At 43.8% G+C, this 14292-nt stretch overlaps 2 protein-coding genes across 3 annotated transcripts in view; one reads left to right on the plus strand and one right to left on the minus strand.

The window, feature by feature from the left end:
• trim110 (tripartite motif containing 110) overlaps positions 1 to 14292 on the plus strand; it is a 31628-nt gene that overhangs the window by 5727 nt on the left and 11609 nt on the right. For both annotated transcript variants that reach the window (XM_088395737.1, XM_088395736.1), the window contains exon 2: positions 3052 to 3194. The gene's annotated coding sequence lies outside the window, so the exon portion shown is untranslated. The remainder of the gene's footprint in view (positions 1 to 3051; positions 3195 to 14292) is intronic.
• Positions 3282 to 13890, minus strand: mmp14b (matrix metallopeptidase 14b (membrane-inserted)). Its single transcript, XM_088395734.1, has 10 exons — positions 13487 to 13890; positions 7293 to 7441; positions 7085 to 7207; positions 6519 to 6826; positions 5879 to 6040; positions 5630 to 5787; positions 5425 to 5563; positions 5177 to 5327; positions 4981 to 5096; positions 3282 to 4796 (listed from the first exon to the last, which is right to left on the minus strand). Exons 1-10 carry the CDS (start codon positions 13589 to 13591, stop codon positions 4258 to 4260), a joined length of 1950 nt encoding a protein of 649 aa, XP_088251860.1. The 5' UTR covers positions 13592 to 13890; the 3' UTR covers positions 3282 to 4257.

Raw genomic sequence — 14292 nt, forward strand, 5'->3', positions numbered from 1 at the left:
TGAGATCCTGCCCCAAGTGGAGGAGTTCAAGTATCTTGGAGTCTTGTTCACGAGTGAGGGGAGGATGGAGCGCGAGATCGACAGGCGGATCGGTGCAGCGTCGGCAGTAATGCGGACCCTGTACCGGTCCGTTGTGGTGAAGAGAGAGCTGAGCCAAAAGGCAAAGCTCTCAATTTACCGGTCGATTTACGCTCCTACCCTCACCTATGGTCACGAGCTATGGGTCGTGACCGAAAGAACGAGATCCCGGATACAAGCGGCCAAAATGAGATTTTTCCGCAGGATGTCCGGGCTCTCCCTTAGAGATAGAGTGAGAAGCTCGGTCATCCGGGAGAGACTCGGAGTAGAGTCGCTACTCCTCCACGTTGAGAGGAGCCAGATGAGGTGGCTCGGGCATCTTATCAGGATGCCTCCTGGACGCCTCCCTGGGGAGGTGTTCCGGGCATGTCCCACCGGTAGGAGACCCTGGGGACGACCCAGGACGCGCTGGAGAGACTATGTCTCTCAGCTGGCCTGGGAACGCCTTGGGATCCCCCGAGATGAGCTGGATGAAGTGGCTGGGGAGAGGGAAGTCTGGGAGTCCCTCCTAAAGCTGCTGCCCCCGCGACATGACCCCGGATAAGCGGAAGAAGATGGATGGATGGATTTTTTTTTCTTCTCAGAATCCGTAGTCGCAGCTGGAGGACCACCTGCGTCTTGTCCACAGCTGGGGTCAACGGTACCAACCAGTCAGCTGAGCAAGACCGCTCCTGGTAAGAAGTACCCTGTAAAAGCAATATTCTTTTGCCCTGTAAGCAGTCCTCTCCCACCACCATCCCACGCATGCTTCCCCTCCACAGTGAAACCGCATAGGACTTTGTGTCCGGCACTCAACACACAGACATGCTAAGCTCCTCTTTCATAGACCACCTCTCATATGGCCTCTCTGATCTCGGCACGTCTGGTTGACTTTCGTCTGGATTCAATATGTTCCTCTGTTGTCACGTGGCCACACCTTCTATAGATTTCCTCTCATTGCAAAGCAAAACTGGAAGGAAACCTGAGATGGAGACACGATCAAAGCAATCTTGCCACTCGCTCTGATTTTGGCCTCACATGGACCCCCCCGTCTTTTTGATGACATCTTTGCGCTTATGGAAACCAGATGCAGCAGTAAAAGAAGAGCTCTGGAGAAAGAGAAAGAAAAAAACACATGTATTAGATTGTATGATAGATACCTCACAATCAGCGTTCAGGCTTAAAATGAGTCCACTATCCTGACAAGTTCCCATCGGGAGGGGGTTTCCTTGTGGATATGACAACTAGGTCAGCATGAGGCCAGGTGGCCTTAGCACAGGAAGGAGAGCTTGAATCAGCATTTTATGTCAGAGGTGTTTTCCTGCCAGGCTTGAGGGGCATAACGAGCCGCATGAGGCGGATGGTTTGGGGGAAAAGGCAAATGTTGATGCTTCAACTTCCTTGCACCTGCATTTTTGTTCCACCCACACAATAGTGCACCACGCCCGGCACAAAACCTCATTTTGACACTTAAGAGTCATCTGGGAAAGGCCAATGGTGAATGAAAGTCTATTCTACGATGGTAAACCATGAAATAAATCATCCATTTGAAGCATACACCAATCCAGAGTATAATTGACCTTTTTCCCAAACTCAGCTGGGATGCCAGTACAGCAGGATGCACATTATATGCGTTCGACTGAACAATAAAAAATAAAATCTAAAGAACAATGATAGCAAACCCTTGTGTTCCCTGTTCGCGGTCCCGCTGCACGTAGCAGGATGTGGCAGACCCTTAATAGATGCAAATGAAATCCATGTGTTGGCCACTTGCCAGGATTCTTATGAACTACCTCACCCGACATCCTTGTTGCCAGGCAGAGGTCAACAGTCATTCTCATTTTAATTGGGAAGTTACCCAGGCTTCTCTCTCGCTGAGCTTTGTCCCGCCATTCCCCTTTTCTATACCCGTCGGCCATTTTATGAGGCACAGTGGACCAGAGCAGAACCTCTTCCAATAGGAAATTTCCACTCATCAGCCAGCAGGCCAAATACATTCAAGTGAAACAGGAAGTGTCCCGCAACGAGAAAAACTCTTAAATCACTTATTAATGAGGCTTGTGACATTAGACACGAGGCCACCCTGTGACTTTCCAGTCAACAACGTGTAATCTTGCAACATATTTTTTTTGTTTTTATGCTGGTTGGAAAAGTGGCTCGTTTTGTCGAGAGAAAAACGTCTCCAGTTACACAAAGGAGGGGGCGGGGGCGAAGGAAACTATGCAGAGTCGTGCTGATTCTTGCCTTCACTTCGCAGAATCAGCAGGGAAAGACAGAAAACACATTTGAGAAGCACTGTTTGAGTTCTTGTTTGTGTACCATGACACAATGTATATAAGCAATATACAGTTTGTTGACTGCTTTGACCTATTAATGACTTGTCCTGCTGTGCATGTGATCCTGGGGGTTGCAGTTGCATTTCCAGATGTTGCTCATGGAATTCTGCATCATTCTGGCCTCCAAATGTGATTTAAATCCCCCCTCCAACACACACTCCTCCTTCATTTTGCAAACAGCCTCGTGACTTAACCCCCACCCCCCACCCCCCCGACCACCGATTCAGCAAACCAGAGACAACGGGGCGCCTTTTTTTTTTTTTTTATTAAGAAAATAACTGATGATTATTATTGCATTAAAGTGGTACAGCTGCCATAACACGTCATAGGCGACGGTTATGTGACAGTTTAGGTCATTTTGAACTCGGTTGAGGCCTGCAATTGTTTTGTTTTTTTTTAACTTTTATTTTTCTAACTTTTATTATCTCATAATGGAAGACAGTCCCCACTGTAGGGTCGGTCTAATAACACATGCAAATGCTGAGTGCATATTCGACATACACGCATGACCCCATTTACTTAATCAAATGCTTACCAACTGTAACAATTGCTAAAAAAGAAAAAGACAAAAATCCCACATGCCGCTCCAACCATACAACTAAGATATGTTTTTCTGCTATGCAACGGGTCGATCCATTTTATCCCTGTTTCTACTTAGGATTTGGACGCATTCCTCATTTTCCAACCCAGTTCCCTGGCCTGACATTTTCCAAGCCACGTTAATGGAGAGTGGAGTGGCTGGGGAGCAAGAAAGCTGGAGGTCCAGGAGGACGGTGAAGACCAGAAGGAGGGCAAAATAAGGTAAGATAATTGATTTTAAATCTTGCATTCTGTTATATTGCACACAGGTCAAAACAGTAGTGCCAAGTGAAACTCACACCACATGAATACTTTTGCTATGTCTTTATTTTGTAGGAAATGTCCAAAATGTAAAGAACACAGACACAATCTCATTGCGAAAAAGGAGATGGTTCCCATTATTATCATCATCACTAGTATAATCATCATTGCTGTGCGAGTCCTCTTAAACCCGTGACGAGTAAAATTAGCACCATACTGTAAAATGGTAAACAATGAAAAATGGAAGCCATTTTTTCCAGATTTTGGATTTATTTCATTTGAAGATAAAATTAAAACAATCAAGTTTCATTAACAAATAATCACCCGCGTCCCCACTTCACTATTCCCACATATAAAATTAAGGCCACTTTCAAAACGGTATGTCACTGTCCAGCAGGACTTTTTAATGACAATGTACAAAAACGCATTCATTACACAGACAACAACAATAATAGTAATAGTCATAATAATAATGACGACATCAGCATTTATAGAAAAAGGGAAAACACAGAGTTTCATGCTGATTCGTTCCCTTTTATGGTTCACACTGGCTCGGTTCTGTTTTACTGGAGGCTTAAAAAACACAATGACTTTGTGGTTGAAAGAAAATGCGCTTTTTGCATGAGTGTCTGTGTGTGCAAAAGGAACCGTGTGTGTGTGTGTGTGTTTGTGTGTGTGTCGTACAGTATATTGCTGGTGGGTGGGGGAGGGGTGTCAAGCACACAATTTGCTTACACGAGGAACATGCTCCAATTGTATGCCACAAACGCTGACCGATGACGTCAACTTGACAAGAAGACATTGAAAAAGGCTAAAACAAACAAACAGCCGTGAGCTGGCGTCAGTCCCCACAAGACAGAGAACCAAATGGAAGGCCCGAGTGGTTGCGTGCGTGACAGAGCAAAAAAAAGAACCTCGCAGTGGTTTCAACAATGAAGCGCGCTGCTCTTCTTCACATTTGATCTTATTTTGTCCAACATCACCTTCCATTTGTTTCTCTTTGGATCCTCCTCTCCTGTTCCAACTACACCTTGTCCAGTAAGGAACGTTGGCAGTAGAGGAGTCGGCGAGGAGTGCCGTAGCGACGGAGAAACACTAAAGCGGCCAGCGTTGCGATCACACACACCAACAGGAACAAAGGAATGACCACGGCTGCCGCCCCCACTCCGCTTCCCGCCCTTCCTTCCTCGTCCACCTCAATAATGATCACTTCCGTATTCTCCACGTCCTCTTCCCGATCCACCTTTGTCTCGGTTTCCTCTCTCTCCCTCTCTCTCTCCCTCTCTCTCTCCCTCTCTCTCTCCCTCTCTCTCTCCCTCTCTCTCTCCCTCTCTCTCTCCCTCTCCTTGTCTGTCTCCCTGTCTCGGCTTCTGTCCTTGTCGTCGTTGTTGTGGTCCTGTTCCTTGTCTTTGTCGTGGCCGCCTTTTCCTCCGTCCGTCTTGGGGTCTTCGTTGGGACAACCCATCCAATCCCGCAGAGCTGATTTTGGGTAGCCGGGCTCCACTCGCATCATCTGATTGTTGAACTTCCAATACTTGTTGGCTTTATAAAAGTAGGTGTACGCTGAGGAGGAAAGGTACACATCATTTTATGTGCATTATTATTCATTTCCAGTTATGTTCAACCTTTGAGGTTCCACTCCACATTCTCGTTTGTCTTTGTTTGCTGATATTGCATTCAAGGAAGGGATCAACACTTCAAAATAGTTTGACGACTTTTAAAGCTGACCTGCAGGAACACCACTTACCTTGATCTTTGCTCATGAAGGCTGACTTGATATTGTCGGGCACTCCTTGCCAGACATTGATGGGCCTTGGATAACCGTCGTCAACACTCCGCGTCGCTTCGTTGTAACGGTAATACCTACGCAAAGGAAAGCCAAAGGGATGTCACCTCATCAAGTATGTTGCAATTCCAAAGTAGAGAAAAAGTTTCAGACTGACTTGTCTCCTCTGAAGAAGTATGTCTGTCCAGTGGGAGTGTAATAAAGTGCGGCGTCTATCCGATCTTTAGGGAGCCCAGTCCCCATTTCTCTTAGCTTCTTGGGGTAGCCATTATCGAGAATGGATTCAGTAAACACCCAGTATCTGTCACCTAATCAGAGAGGGGAGATGAAAGAAAGAAGAATAAAAGTGACTATTGTTTCTATGATTTTCAACAAACCACTGGATATTTTTTGTCAAATAGGAACCTTTAAAGAAAACAAATGTCCCATCCTCTCTTTCAAAACCAGCATCGATGAGAGTAGGAAGTCCCCTCCAGAAGTGACCCATAGGCATGGGGTAGCCATCCATCACTTGTTTGTTACGCACTCGCCAGAACCACTTATCCTGAAAACAAAAGGTCATTTTCGTAACAGCCCCCAAACGTGTCCAAAGAAGATCTCTCTGGTTTACCTTGAACACAAACATTTCTCCTCTGAAGATGGAGATGGTGTCAAAGTGTCCGTCGCAAATATTTGGGCCGAAATGAGTTTTGTCTGGTGTATAGCTGGGAGTTTTGTCAGTTGGGATTCGAGGTGTCACAAATGGGGGCTGAGGGCCTGATCCCGCACCTGAAAGAGAAAATAGAAATGTTACTATAGTCCTCTCCTGCCTGCTCGGGAAAACTTCAGCAAAGCGAGATGTTCCAAATGTATTACCCACCATAAAGCTGTTGGATGCCTCTGATGTCATCTTCGGGAAGTTCAAAGTTGTCAGTGTCCATCCATTGGTAAAAGGGAGCCATAATGGCTGAGGGGTCACTGGAATGCTCCATACCGAGAGCATGGCCCAACTCGTGCACGGCAACCAGGAATATATCATTGCCTGGAGGCAGCAAAACATGATGTCGCCCATCGGTAAATATGACCTCTCGAGCATTGACCACGCGTGAACAGTGAGGAGAGCTATGGGGAGGCAAGTAGCCACCGTTCAGAGAAAAAGCTGGAAAGTTGATGTAGTTGAATGCAATTTTCAAATCTCCAAAGCAGCAATTAGACGGATCCACACACAATTCATGGACTTGCCATATTTTGTGGGTGACTTGGAGGTGACTCACAAGCACATAAATAACTTGAGCCGTCTGTAAACGACAAACAGTACAAGATGTGCTAACGCTTGCACGTCATGTGAAGAGTGACTCAAGGCAATTCATGAATAAACACTTCCCCATCTCTATAGCATACATAACTCCCTCATACCGATATGAAGTAGGACATGTCGGCGCTTGTAGCACCCACACACCACGTAAACACGTTTCCCTGGCCTTAGTGTTAGCTTGTGAATGACATAGGCGGTCCCTTACCCGTCAGATCCTGGTTTCCAATAGTCCAAGGCTCAGCTTCATCAAAATGGACGTCACCCCCAAGGCCGGCACCGGGAAAGTAAGCGTGTGCCAGGAAGCCTCCCTCACCGTCAAAAGGGCTACTGTCGCCGTGGAAACCCTCAGCGAAGAATATCATGATATCCGCAAACTCCTCCACCTTGTCCCGGATGTAATGGTAGGGAATCTCAGTGAATCGCAGCGGGGTGACGCTCTCCCACACCTTGAAGGCTCTCCTAATGGCCTCGTGGGTCTCGTACTCGCCCGCCTTTGGCGTGTAGTTCTGTATTCTGAGGACGGTCAAATATTGTCTTTTAAAAAGTTGCAAAATGATGGCGCAATACTGCTATTGTTCTATTAGGGAAAGTGTAGGCGGTGTTTTATTATTCTAATAGCTAATCATTATTTTTAACGCCGGCAATGATATTATGGCTGTCAATAGCTCTCCCTGTCTTGCCAAGGAGACAATGTATAGTAAATAACGGTAGCCCCCTGCAAATTCCGCCTAGAAACAACAGGCTGTGACCCGCAAAATCCCAATCACTTACGAAAATGTGAGTTGGTTCTTAGTCCACTTCAGGCTCTGGATGGCATAACGCTTTCTCCTCAAGCTGGTCTTCAACTCAGCACCAAACTTGTCTGGCACACCGCAGCGAGGTCGTTGCATTGCCCTGTCAAACATCACATTTGATCACAAGTGTTCTCAGCGGTGTATCATGGAAGTGAATTTGATCAAGAGTGAAACGGGCTTCTCACTCGATGGTGTTGCTGTCAAAAGAGCCGGTGACCGTGAGGCCGTAGAACCTCTGCATGGCGGCGATGGCTGAGGAGACGGATTGAGGGGAACGCTGAGAGTGGGTCCGCAGGTCCCGTGGGGGAAGGTAACCATATTGTTGCAGCCAAGACTGCAAAAAAAAAAAAGACACGTTATGGCGCTCATAAAAGCAACGACAAAACCAAAGAAGAAAATGACTCCAAACAGGCAGACCTAAAAATCCTCAACAACAGAGACACAAGACATCTTGAACTTTGACCTGGAGAATAAAACAGAATGTGTTTGGATGCCGCCAATCACGCGAACCTCATGTTGAAATATTAAGTGCAGCTGTTATGAAAAGAAATGATTCCACACTGATGCACAAAAGAAGTTTGTTTTGGTGTTTTGGTGCCAACAGCAGCAGCAGCATTTGAAGCCTCTCTGGCATTTCTCCATTCGGTGACTAACTCGACCATCAATTGTCAGGCAGTGTCGAAATCCAACTTTTAAAGTCAAACAGGTCTAAAGCGCTGAAAACACAGCTCAAGTTTCAACGAAACCCCTGCGAGCCAGGAACCGCCTGAGGAAATTCCCTCTTTAAAGTAAAACATTAACAAGACTTTTTTTTGTAAGTTACTCTTTGAAATTTGGTGTCAGCGCTGCCATGGTCATCAAGTTCTTCAGAGTTCTTATGCTGAACTTGACTTTACTTTCCCTGGAAAAAGCTTTTCACCGCAGCACTAGCTTGACATCTGGAGAGACGCCAGTGGCTTTGCTATGCAAATCTCCCACGCAGCTTTTTTCCCCTCTGTGACCCAAAGTAAAAAAAAAAAAATAACATTGAGGCTATTGTGAAGGCAAAACTAAACCCACTGTGATATTCAGGGTTTTTTTTCTTTTATATAACATCACGTGATATGAAGAGTTGATCATTTTTTAATTCCAACGCAGTGTGCTGAGATCAGGGGTGGGCGTGGTGGCCATCAGGAATTTCAGGAGTGTTTCAAACGTACGATCCATTTCAGGGCCGGTCATGCCAGATGTTGATGACGTTTCTGCGCATTCCACTGCTTACTATTTATTTTTACAACATATTTTAACTGAGGAAGGGATTTTGACAATATGATCCCTTGACCTAATTTGTACATGTTGAAACCTGTTCTATTCACCGTTCACACTACAGGCAAATGAAATCCAGATCGGATTTTGTCGGCCCATATGGGACCTTTAGTAGACTTCTCCAGAGATTGAAAAGCCTCCCAAAAATATTTCTACCTCCTCTTGCATTGCTCTCCTGTTAATATGAGATGATAAAAAGATGTTCCCCTACACACTGGCCCACATTTAATCACTACGTACTTCTTATGCATATGCAGGTCACACCAAAAATTCCGAGATCTGAATCCCAGGACTCAGAACTGCGAGGCGCACGAGGCCACCGCAGCCAAATGAGAGAGAGAGCGAGAAGGAGGGAGGGAGGGAGGGAGAGAAGGAGGGAGGGAGGGAGGGAGGGAGGGAGGGAGGGAGGGAGAGTCCCAGGCTGAGACTGGGGCCTAAGGCAAACCTCAGCAGATGGTTGGAGTGGTGCTTCAACGTCAGGGACCTCTGCATCCAGCGTTGCATCCAAACCTCAAAGTCTGTCTTTGCCTCATCACTCCACCCATTCATTCTCCGTGGAAAACCCAGCGGCCTCAGACCACACCCTATAAAACCTATCAATCATTGCGCTAAAGCCCATCTGCTGTTGATACTCGCTCGGGTCGACATGCTAGTCGTAGCTTCTCCTCTGAAGAACCATTTGTGCACCTGGGTGAGCTAACCTTCTTAAATATAGGCTTGGGCCTTGTAGGTTTACAGTACACTAGTACAGAAAGAAGTGATTCTGATCCAACTTGACCGACTTTGGCATGAAGTGGCTTTAATTTCTTACTCTTGGTGTGTGTCAGGGAGACATGGAGGTTGGAGTGTTTACACTAGTTTACCTTTGAATGAGCCCTTTCTGGTTGTGACTCAAACATCAGGCAGAAGTGGACACACATAAAGACTCAGTGTCTCATTGCACACCATTTGGGGAAAAAGACGACGGATGGATTATGGCATTGAAACGTAATTGCCAACGGTGGATAATGAATGAATCATCTAATTGATGGATAATTCGATTCAACTTTAGTCTAAACTACAATTGATAATTCATTTGAAACTGACAGTTGGTTTCACTTTAACATGAAGTTATAATAATCATTTAAATTTCAAAGGAAATTAGGATTAAGAGGAATTTTTGGTGAGATTATAAAGAGATTTGTTTTGGAGCTGAACAGGAAAAGTGGATCAACTGTCACATGGCTGTGACAGAAATACAGCTGTACCACAGATGGTACAACTGTGACTTTTGTTTTTAAGTTTTTCCAGCAAGCTTTAAGTCCGCTTTACAGGTCCAAAAATTACAAAGTACGTCTCGAAAAATTAAACTAAGGCTGGCTATTTGTTATGATTAGTATAATATAAATAAAAAAAGGGTATTCAAATAAATTAAAACGGCTGCAAAATCTCATCTCGCCCGCAAGGCAACCACGATTGCGAGTTATGTGAGTCACCCAGCTCACTCTTTGTTTGACCTTCTGCCCTCTGGGAAGAGGTACAGGAGCCTGCGCTCCCGCACCACCAGACTCGCCAACAGCTTCTTTCTCCAGGCTGTTCGGATAGTGGGGAACGAAATTTCGGTTTCTTTTTGTGTCTTTGGCATGTGGAGAAATTGACAATAAAGCTGACTTTGACTTTGACTTTGAAAATAGTGTGAGGCTCACACAAATCAACTTTCCATTCGACCTTAAGACAGCGTAGACCAACCGCAGTTTAGTTGGGGAACACTTCAATTTGGAATTTTTCGATGGGAAAAAGTCATGTTTGACCTCACAGGTTCCTCTGCACAAGGAAACCGCTATTCCAGGTCCAGTTTGACTGATATTTGAGACTTTGTCACACACATACTCGTTTTTTTTTCGTTTTTTTTTCGTTTTTTTAAACTCACTCAAAAGACTGCTGTTGTATGACACAGAATACTTGTTTGAGCATTAGTGCTCCCATCCATCCTTATAAAGGCCTTTGCATGTGACGTAAAAAATAAATAAATAAATAAATCATTTTTGAACAATGCTATTTTTACACCGCTAATAAGCTGAGTAACTTAAGCGGTGGTACGAAGCGGAAAGGGTCACTGCGCAGACGATGACTGTCAACACTAATAAAAGGCTTTTGAAGTGGAATATGTGAAATTGCCGCTTGGAAACAGTTTTTAACGTAAATGTCGACAGATTTATTTCATTTTAATTCCTCAGATCAAACATGCATAGTCAGCGCTTTGAAATTTACAGTTACAACCACCCACATGGAAGACTAAGTATGGTCAGGAATCAAAGGGGAGGGAGGGATGGTGTCCCTTTTGCAAAGGAAGGGAGTTAGCATGAGAACCAGAGAGTCACTTGTTCCACCCAGGCCGAGCCAATGGAAAAAAAGGGGTGATCTACAGTGATGCTCGCTGCTATCCTGAAAAGGACTCCCATCAGTTGTCACACTTTGTTATAGGCTACTTGCAAGCTAGCGCACACACACATTTGAGGGTCGAATCTCGCAAGTGACGTTAACCATTTTCTCTCTGGCCAATAAGGTCTCACAAAAAGAGTGGACGTCATTTGTAATGTCATTTTTCAGAGCTACAATTGCTTTGAGTGAGGTTACCACTTTGGATATGACCTCATTTCCTGTAACATCAATGACTCCTCAGGGATCCTGCCTTCGGGCCACCCAGCCTTTATGACCGGCCGGGGTGTGTCTTTGTCTATAACATAACACAATGAAAAAATAGCCCAACATCCTTCCTTCTTTCCTGTCTTTCTTCTTTGTCAGTGCAAAAAAAAAAAACTATATGTCCCACACAGAGGCTTATGTATGACTTGTTCATCCAGATAATAATTCCTTTTCTAGCTTTCTTCAAAAATTGCATCAGTCACATGGCCACAATGTCTTCTTTTGTGTTCTGCAACAGCCCCCTCACTGTCCTCAGCGCATATTCCCCCATTTCACTTAAAATGATCTCATCAAGCAGCCATTCCTTTAAAGATTTTGGGGATGTCTATATGAACAGATCTTTACTTGTAGCAGTGCATAATGTCATGCAATCTTGTGAACGCGACAAGGTGTTTTATTGGCCGAGCAAAAACCCAAAATGCCCACTTCCTTTCTTAGAGTCAATTAGTCAAACTAAAGGAAATGACTTCATCTGCCGTGAGTGTTTATTATGATGACACAAAGCTGCTGACCACGTAAAATTGACATCCTCCCAAAAAAAGGATGAAGAGAAGATTTTTGCCATTTGACTCTCAATCGAAGGATTCATTTCTCCCCAGAATTCAAGTTTTTAGGTTCGCCTCGTTAATGTTGCCTTCCAATGTGTTAGGTTTTAATTAAAATTTATGACTTAATTGGCTTTTTTCCCCAAAATGTTTTTTGTGAAACCTCCACATAAAAAACATTCATCACCCTCTACTGCAGACCTCTCTGCAAATAATGGCCTGGGGGCCACATCTGGTCCGCACTCAGGCTCTGAGTGGCCCTCACAGAAACCATGAAGTAATGAAAAAAATACAATATGCAGTGATTTCATTTTGAAAGTTGTGCAGGTTTTTATCATCCGACGATGAGAAGTTTTGTGACTGTCCTGCACATATTACAAACATATGCAAATCCTAAACTGTTAATCTCTGGTTTCAAAGCTGGTTTCTGAGTTTGCTCCTGTGTTTACTTTGAATCATAAATCGTCCCTTTCCTTTGGCGTTTGAATTTAGGTCAGCAGAGCTAATGTAACGTTCTTCCACTAGGGCAGCTGGAATAACAATGAAGATATTTGGCACCAGCGGCTGATCAAAACTCTAATGCTGGCCGTTGACTTCATGTTGTAATGATTCTAAAAAGACAGAAAAATATGAAAAGCTGCTGCTCCTTATCAGTGAGCTGTGTTTTTCCACAGCTGACTCTTTCTCAGAAACGCTGAAGTACGTCTCCTAGACTGCTGAGCCGTAACTTAAGACAGATGTCAACAATTACATTTCCCCATCCCTCTAAATATTAACGGAGCCGCAGTTCTCAAATCCCCCTCCCGTGCCCACAAAAATTGTCTCTGACTCTGCCCTGACCACAATACAAACTCCGATTTCTCCCCATTTACGTTCTCATGCTTCCTTACTTTTGCATCCTCAGCACTCCTCAGCGTTTTTCATGAGCGCTAATGGTGCTCATGGGCTGTTTCCGCTAACCCCGGTCATAGCCCTTCCCATTTTGCACAATGGCAACAACAAGTGACTTTTGCTGACGTTATTGTCCTTTACTCATGTTGTATTAACATGGACCGCAAAAACGATATGATAAACTCTCATGCAACTTACTGTCTGTAACCCACAATCATTCTTTTTTCCCCCCTCATCATCTTTTTATCCCCATACTTTGTTGAAATAGTCAAGCATTAAAACTTTTGCTTTTTGTGTGTAATAGTTGTGAGCCTTTGCAGTGAATTGAAGAATAAAACATTAGTAAACAAATGAAAGCATAACATTTTGGGGGGTTAAGCTAGTATTTCATATTCTAAATAGTATTTAGCAGTCCCTACAATATTGAACGTTTTACACAGCAACAATAATAGTAAAAAATATATGAAAAAAATAAAAACATTAGTAAACAAATGAAAGCATAACATTTTGGGGGGGTTAAGCTAGTATTTCATATTCTAAATAGTATTTAGTAGTCCCTATAATATTAAACGTTTTACACAGCAACAATAATAATAAAAAATATTTCTTTCCATTTTTTTTTGACAAAACACGAGCCAACTATCATAAATGATGTCACACAATACCTGAGCATACTTTATGGTCACACCAAAGAATTATGTATGCTTTTTTTTTTCTTTTTCTTGGGCATTAACCTCAATAAGTAATGTACAAAGATGTCATTGGACTTCAGCATAATTTTTCAGATTTTTTTTATATACTTATCACACTTGAACGAAATGTGGAGAAACAATTAGAGGATATCTAAAACTTAATGTTAAAAATGGTTAGCTTATATGACAGCTGAAAGTGACAGAAATTGCCTGCCAGTCTTTTTTTTTTTTTTTAATCTTTTCACTTTTGTCCAAACTCACCTCCGGATTGACTTTATTCTCCGTCCCCGCCTGTGTGCTGGCATTCAACAGCAGCACCGCCAGCAGCAGCAGTCGCACCAACACTTTCAGCCTCCACCGTGCCATCTCGTTGCTCTAGTCAAAGTATTATCAAGAAGTCGATTTGTCTTTAAATTTGACGGAGTCTGCACGACATCAAAACATGCTTCAAAAATAAACTCAGTTCGTAACACAAATTGAAAAGAAAGAAAGAAAGAAAGCTAGCGGATTCCTGACGGCTGGCTACCAGCGCCTGCAACTTCTACAGTGACTTCAAATTAGTTCGCAACAACATGCATTCTTCTCGTGTTTAACTTGAAGCTTATGAAGACTAGAGGAGGGGGGGGAAGTCCGTTATTTTGGTCGAAATGCTGAACGTGTGTCCCCTTTTTTTTTTTTTTTTTTTTAAGCCGCAACCCCTTTTCCTATCTCCTCCAAGTATACGTGGTGGAAGTTTGCAACGCCCCCCGCAGCCTGTCAGGAAAATGCCCGCCCTCCCCTCGAGCTTGCGCGCAACAACGATGTCTTTATTTTTATTATTTTATTTTTTTGCTAAATACGCCATCGCACTACCTGAGTTTGCAGAGTGATAAAATAGTATTAAAAACGGAGAAAGTTAATTGTCATTATTTTATACTGGAAGGGAGGACTTATTAAGTAAAACGGATGTCCACGAGGGAGTTTTTTTTTTTTTTTTTTCAGTTTTATACTCGGGATTTATTTCAAATCTGCATTATACCACATGCATGTCCCTTTAGGTTCCCTTGATTATTAGACTGACCATAAAT

Source organism: Syngnathus floridae, chromosome 14 (genome assembly GCF_059516105.1).
Source record: "Syngnathus floridae isolate MCC-2025c chromosome 14, RoL_Sflo_1.0, whole genome shotgun sequence".
In the NCBI taxonomy this organism is placed as follows: domain Eukaryota; kingdom Metazoa; phylum Chordata; class Actinopteri; order Syngnathiformes; family Syngnathidae; genus Syngnathus; species Syngnathus floridae.

What these genes read in the sequence shown, in the direction of transcription:
- mmp14b (XM_088395734.1), bottom strand. Translation starts at nt 13,591, where the DNA reads ATGGCACGGTGGAGGCTGAAAGTGTTGGTGCGACTGCTGCTGCTGGCG. An exon ending in AGAATAAAGTCAATCCGGAG is followed by an intron (nt 7,442 to 13,486) that starts GTGAGTTTGGAC and finishes TTTTTTTTGCAG; the next exon opens with TCTTGGCTGCAACAATATGG. An exon ending in AAGAACCAACTCACATTTTC is followed by an intron (nt 6,827 to 7,084) that starts GTAAGTGATTGG and finishes GACCGTCCTCAG; the next exon opens with AATACAGAACTACACGCCAA.